Here is a 7,132-nt window from a genome sequence, read left to right as displayed (position 1 = left end):
CCCCTAGGGGTCCCGGACCCCCTGTTGTAGACCCCTGATATCGTATTATTTTTTAGGACATTTGCTATGAACCATATTGCACAGTGCAGCGTTTAGAAATCCGTTAAAACGCATTCACTGTATGAGATTTGGGTAGCTATTGATCCATGCATGAAGTGTCTTGATGCACAGGGTAAAAGTGGGGAAAGTTAGGCTTACATATAGTAAGGGAATGTGTCACAAATGTGTTCATAAAGGTGTCTACTACCATCTCTGAACTTTCTCAATCACAACTCCCTCTGCAAACTTTGTGGGAGCCAAGCAAAGTTGGGGGTATCCCGAGGGCCTGGGATTAAAGGGGGAAAATCTAAATATTGTCAATATGAGCGTATTGGCGCTGCTGAATCCATTCCAACCATTAGTTATCAGTAAAAATTACTCCTTGGCCATAAAATAGGCCACGCTTACTTTAGTATGTCCATGAGACATAATATTTGCAATAAAAAATGGTTGGAGTAGGTTTTGAATTCATGAAAACTATTCAAGATCAGGCGGTAAGCGCACATCATGCCACATGATAACATGATACAATCTGACAAGGAACACTCAAACACGGTGTTTACAACATAGGGACTAACAGGACACAGGTGAACTCGAATGACATGATTGGCTAAGCCTTACCAATTAGGCCTATTTTATGTCCAAGGACTCCCCCTTTAATCCCAGGCTCAGGGTATCCCGATACCCCCAACTTTGATTGTCTCCCACAACGTTTCCAGAGGGAGTTGCAATTGAGAAAGTTCAGAGGTGATAGTAGACACCTTTATGAACACATTTGTGAAGAAAGATATTGGAAATGATTTGGTTCCCAGATTGGTCCAGCATGAGGCTAACTTTCCCTTACTAATAGTGGAGGGAGAGATGATCAGGGCCAGGGGCTAAACACAGTCAATGGATGGAACAACTCACATGATTATGCTGTGACTATGTTCTTTGAATATGTGTGTGTGTGTGTGTGTGTGTGTGTGTGTGTGTGTGTGTGTGTGTGTGTGTGTGTGTGTGTGTGTGTGTGTGTGTGTGTGTGTGTGTGTGTGTGTGTGTGTGTGTGTGTGTGTGTGTGTGTGTGTTTTTGAAAGTGATTTTAAGAGTGTGATCTTTCACTGCTGTCTTTGTCCTCACTGCTCTCTTTGTCCTCTGTAAGGCAGAGGAGAAGGAACACTTCATCTGCCCGAGCATCTTTACTCTGATCCAGGACAGAGGCTGGTCCCTGATCAGGAGACAAAGCCTCGGCCGGTCCGGGTTTCATTGGATCTGGAACTGAACATTTTGGCTCAACAGCAGGGTCCTTGAAAAGACAAGAACCTGGAATCTTATGTTTTATTAATTTTTCACTTTTTTTTCCTCAGATACTCTTGTGTCTTTAGTGTGAGAGCTGATAATAGTGGATCAAATACAGTACATCTTGCTGGTGAATTGTCTTCGTATGTGACAGCTCGCTCATATGAATTTTTTGGGGAGTAATTCTGTGAACAAGGTCTCTGGAACGAGCACCCACAGGGACAGTGGCACTGTATAGTGCTGAAGCCAGAGTTGGGTTTTCTGAAGTCAAGAAAAGTTCATCATTCTGTATCTTCATATGCTTGAGCTATTTCTTAAACAGTTGAGGAAGACCTGCGCTGCCATTTAAGAACCTGCCACTCCCAGCACAGAAGTCCTTCGGGATCATTTCACGTTGCCGGATACCTGTTCCCTACCTTTCTGAGACATGGGGGCCGCTTTCATGAAGTTCTGCTGCTGTTGTTGTGCTACTGATGATGATGATGATGAAGACGAGAAGCAGCCTCTAATCCCGTAAGAAGAATTGACACAAAGTTTCTAAAAACTACACTGCACACCATCTGGTTTTCATGCTTTGGCATTTGCATGCAAAATACATAATTGTACTACTGTAACTTTGTGAAAGAAGTATAGATGGTTTTATAATTACTGAACAAATGTATAACTGTGCGTGTGCTCGTGCGTGTGTGTGCACATTTGTGCATGTGTTTGTACACATTGCAGTCATGACCCTCTGGAGTATTTTGACCGAGAAGTCCAGAAACGGCGTGACCAGGAGACCAACCTGTGGAGTGAGCCAGGTGATCCCAGCCATTCAGAGAGAGAAGATGACCGCCTCCTCTATACAATGCTCCAGGCCAGACAAATGACACGCATGGGTTCCACGGTAAGGAGTTAAGAAAGACATGGATTAGACTAGACTAGATTAGATTAGAATGGACTCAAATGAGACCTTGGGTGGGTTAATTTGTGTAAAGAATGATTCCTGTAGCATAGAATATCTGAAATTAAATGATTTAGGTGAAAAGGAAAGGATTTGATCCCATATTTGCACATTGTTGTAGGGTTACCGCCGTCTCAGTGTGGATATTGATAACATGAGAGATACACGTCGAGAGGTCAGAGACAACTGGAAGACAATCCTGGAGAACTTGGGTAAGGAAGTTAATCAGATCATGAGACATGGTATGAGACATACTGCAGTAGCTCAGAAGCTTCTCAAGTATTCATTATAAACTTTCTCATTAGGTTTCATGGCAGAAGCGGATTCTCTACTCACAGTAAATCCCAGTGCATCTAATGACCGCATGCGCAATGCCCCCATGGCTCGTAACTTGCTGCACACACTCCACACTGAAACCAACATTTTCAACAACAGCAAAGATCCCCCACCTGAGAGATACCTATTCATTGTGGTGAGAACAGGATTTTATTATTCTATTTTTTTGTTGTTGCTCCAAATCTTACAAAAAGGTTAATTTTTCTCACCATTCTAATAAATCTCACGTTTTGAATCTCACGTGTTTTATGGTTTAATGGCAAACAAATGTTGACTTGTTCTCTCTCTTGGATTGTTACTTTTCCTTCCACTCAATTTCTCGCTCCTTCACAGGATCGTCTCATATACTTAGATGTGGCTGATGATTTTGTGACCAAAGCGAAGCGATTCTATCCTCCCAAGGATGACGACGACGACGATGATGAAGAGGGTGCTGGGCTTGCAATCAACCTGCCTTTGCTTCTGGCCAGGATCGAGGCCAAGAATGCTGCTGGCGATGATGACGATGATGAACTGGAGGATGAAAGCTGAAATGATGGTTGAAACTTCAGAGAGTGATCCACAGGCTGCTGCAGTGATCACAAGCATAAAGCAGGGGGCAGTAGTTGTCAAGGCTGGGGAGAGCCAGACTAAACCCATAACAATCTTTTTCAGCTCCCACTGCCTGTTCTTCAAGTGCCTCCAACAGAACTTCCACCACTGATTTTGCTGTTGCTTGCGGTCTGCTTTCTCCAGGCACATTCCAAAAGGGCTCATCGTCGAATATGATGGTGTCGGATCCTGGCTATTTTTGGCTACCATAGAGCTTTACTGAGTTTTCACTCTGTTCATTGTTTGGTTCATGTGAAACCTGCAGGGCAGTAATGGTCGTATGAGCAGAGGCACCACTTCATATTATGTCTTATGATTATCAGCATACTATTGATTGAATCACAAGATTTCCTCTTGAATATTATTTATAACTGGATGAATCGTTATTAATACAGAATAAACCCCCCCAAAGATCAGGTTTAAGAGCTGTTCTCACAAGGGGTTGTGCTTGGGTAATTGTTACTGTGAACATAACACATATTATGAAGGCTGTGCCTAGCTCTGAACATTAAAGAGATGAAATGAATATGAATATAATAGTATGGCTAGTAAATTGAACCATTTTAAATGGATGTGTTTGCGTGAATAAGGTGACATGCAGGTGATGTTTAATTTATGGGACATTCTTCACCCTCTAGCAGTGGCAACATAGAGAATATGGGTGATTTGGGATCTTGGTGTGTTTGTTTATGCATGTGTTCTGGTGTGATGTTGATGCTGAAATAAACGTTGCAACCTGAAGCCCCATTAAGTGAACGTGGTCACATGTTGTTTGTACAAACCACGTTGTGGGGAGCTGCACCGTCTCATCTGCAGGGGCGTCACGACTCACAAGGAGTAGGAAAGTGCGACTGAGTTACTGGGGCCCAAGGTGGAGGGGCCCTGGTAACTTTAGCTATTGAAAAATAGCAGATATACAAGCTCACAGCGCGGCACCGAGTGCCGCGCTGCGAGCTTGTAGATCTGCTATTTTTGAAAAGTCGTGAAAATGTGCGCAAATCTTTGAATATATGTATTTTTTTAAGTGAACATTTGTAACTCAAATTTTGCTTCTGGGGGGTCCCTGGAACTAAATATTTTGAGATGGGGGGGTCCTTCACATGAAAAAGTTTGAGCATCACTGACATGGAAACAGGTTTCTTGGCACACATTTTCACGATTTTTCAAAAATAGCAGATCTACAAGCTCGCAGCGCGGCACTCGGTGCCGCGCTGTGAGCTTGTATATCTGCTATTTTTCAATAGTTAACATTCATGGGGGGCCCGCAGTGAATCCTTGTACCCAGGGCCCAGAATTTGGTGTGACGCCCCTGTCTCATCTGGGCTGCTTTATATGGCATTAAACGAAACAACGATCGTATCATCATAGAAATAAATATTACAGAGAAGACAACTGTAGAATCTGCATGTACACAAGGCGTTCATACCCCCAAAATAGCACTGGCATAGTTAGTTGGGCAGATAAACAGCGGTGAGTCAGACACCAGTGTTGGAGATATGACTAAGCATTCCTCTTGAGGTGTAATACAACAATCTACAATGTATGTCTATGCCCTCACGTGGCCTTGCCTGTTGTGGGTGGCTGGCCGCCGGTTTGGACCCTGTTCCACACAGACAAACATGGCCCTCCTGGCTTGTGTTCGCGTGCCCGGTATCTCACCCTCCCACTGGGGAACCCCCCCCCTGGTGCTGCAGATGGACAAGGATGTTGATGCTTTGCTGATAAGTTGGCTGTCGTTATGTAAGAGAGACCCTCTGTTAAGAGCATTGCTTTAAAACATGGCACCAGACGGCTATCACATGGAGCGCAAGCACGCACGCACGCACGCACGCACACACACACACACACACACACACACACACACTCACTCTCAAACAATAATTATAGTAGCTAATTCGTTGGCATATTTCTCCTTACCTTTCGCTTACTTGACTGATGGTGAACATCATTAGCAGTGGAGTGGGGCAAATTAACTTTGTGTTCATTTTCATTTCCCCTTAGGGTTCACCTGTTTTGAAGAGTTTATTAGCCGTTTGCAATAGAACAAGAATTGACACAGTCAATATATAAGCTGGTCAGATGAAAAAAAAAAAAGTTTTTTGAAAAAAAAAAAAAAAATGTTTTTTGAAAAAAAAAAAAAAGTTTTGGAAAAAAAAGTTTTTTGGAAAAAAAAAGTTTTGAAAAAACTCGGGCGTGCTCAAACAACAGTAATAACTGCGTATTACCTTACTGTACTTTACTGTACTGTATACTGTACCTCACTGTACTGTACTGTACATATTCTGTGTTCTATATCTATGAAGTCTGTGTTCTAGATCTATGAATTTTGTCACTCCCCCACCCCCGTGTATGTGTGTGTGTGTGTGTGTGTGTGTGTGTGTGTGTGTGTGTGTGTGTGTGTGTGTGACTTTTACTTATAACTGAGTACATCTACAGTGCAGTATTGATACTTTTAAGATACTTTTAAAAAAACAAGTGTAAAACATTTGAGTACTTTTTCCAACAGCTACTTTCCCCCATAGCCTGGAGGACTCCTGCTAAGTTTGCAGTTGCCTTAGAGCCTATTACTCTATAAATCTATCTGTGATGTCTGATTGTACTAAAACTAGCATGCTTATTAGGCAGTAGTGGGAAAAGTACTCGCATTCTTTACTTAAGTATCATGCAATACTGCAATGTCAGTGGAAGTCTTGTATTCAAAATGTAGGATACTTGAGTACAAGTATAAAAAGTATTTGTATTAAAATGTACCAAAAGCAGAAAGTACGCATTATGCAGAACTTAATGTAACCAAGGTGTTCAAATAAGTGTATTGATTGTAGGCATTTTCCAAAATCTTGTGGTATTTCAGTATTTCACATATCGTTCTAAATATATGCTTTCTTGTCATTTAGTACAATGAATGTGTTACCGTGTCTCTAGAAATGTGCTCATTATTGGTGAAGATACTAACTGTAATTCTCAAAGACTCGCATTGGTTCATTCAGCACATCGTTTTTGCTCTGTTTCATTTGATATTAAAATGCAACTCGAATTAATCTACTGTGTGGACACTGATCAGATGACAGGAAGAAGCAGCTCATCAATGAATGTACTTTGTGTTGCTTTTGTAAATTGTGTAGGGTACGATATTTTCATGACTTCACACCAAAGCCCATATCATGGTCATAGAGTTAAATCATTGACAACTTGCATACTCGTTCAGTTCATATGTTAATGCAGATGGTATGCAGATGGTGTGACACATCACCTACTACAGCCTACAACGATGCCCAGGGCAACACTGCATATTGTCTATAAATGGCTCACAGTTTAAATAACGTACGGTTTATTTGGACAATCATCTGTAACAGATGAAGTATAATTAAATACGACGTGATTAACGTTTGTTTGACATCCTCATCACAATTACATTGGATGCATCGCGTTGATTAAAGTGAATGGCTGCTATAGTTTTGCTAGTTTTCATCACCTAATCACCTTCCTTTCATAACCTAATCTCTACGTTTAGAATTGAAAGAAAAATAATGTTAATGTTAGTATGAAGCTAATTATAAAGCTTAAATGGATGATGATGTCAACAATGACTTGTGAAAATCAAAGAATGATAACCGATCTACAAGCAATCATACAAACATTTTGTACTTTGATGCCAATACTTTTGTACTTTTACTCAAGTATAGACCTCTCTTTTCTTCTGTTTCATTTATCACAAGCAGGCTGGCCACAGGCACCGGCTCAGTGTGAAGGAATGGTGCTCCCTGCTGGACAAAATATTTCATTACAGCAGTACAGGTCTGGCTCCCAATCATGAGCTCGGTGACCATGTGACATGGACAGCCAATCGGCAAATAGGTCCCCTAGGTCCCCTGAATGCGAGGAGCTCATTCGTCTGGAGATTCTTGCAGGGGGCGTGTCTGGCCCCGCACCCTAGGCCTACGTCAC

The 7,132-nt window shown here is 41.9% G+C and overlaps 1 protein-coding gene across 1 annotated transcript; it reads left to right on the top strand.

The window, feature by feature from the left end:
* Nucleotides 1–1,744: 1,744 nt before the first annotated feature.
* Nucleotides 1,745–3,127, top strand: LOC308282895 (melanoregulin; the record flags this gene model as incomplete). Its single annotated transcript, XM_080723284.1, has 5 exons — nucleotides 1,745–1,830; nucleotides 2,041–2,203; nucleotides 2,382–2,472; nucleotides 2,566–2,732; nucleotides 2,930–3,127. 5 exons carry the CDS (start codon nucleotides 1,745–1,747, stop codon nucleotides 3,125–3,127), a joined length of 705 nt encoding a protein of 234 aa, XP_080579410.1.
* Between the last annotated feature and the right edge of the window lie 4,005 nt (nucleotides 3,128–7,132).

Source organism: Nannobrachium achirus, assembly GCF_963921795.1.
Source record: "Nannobrachium achirus genome assembly, chromosome: 4".
In the NCBI taxonomy this organism is placed as follows: Eukaryota; Metazoa; Chordata; class Actinopteri; order Myctophiformes; family Myctophidae; genus Nannobrachium; species Nannobrachium achirus.
The sequence above is the reverse complement of the archived record's forward strand: the minus strand, read 5'-3'. Positions and strand labels throughout refer to the sequence as shown.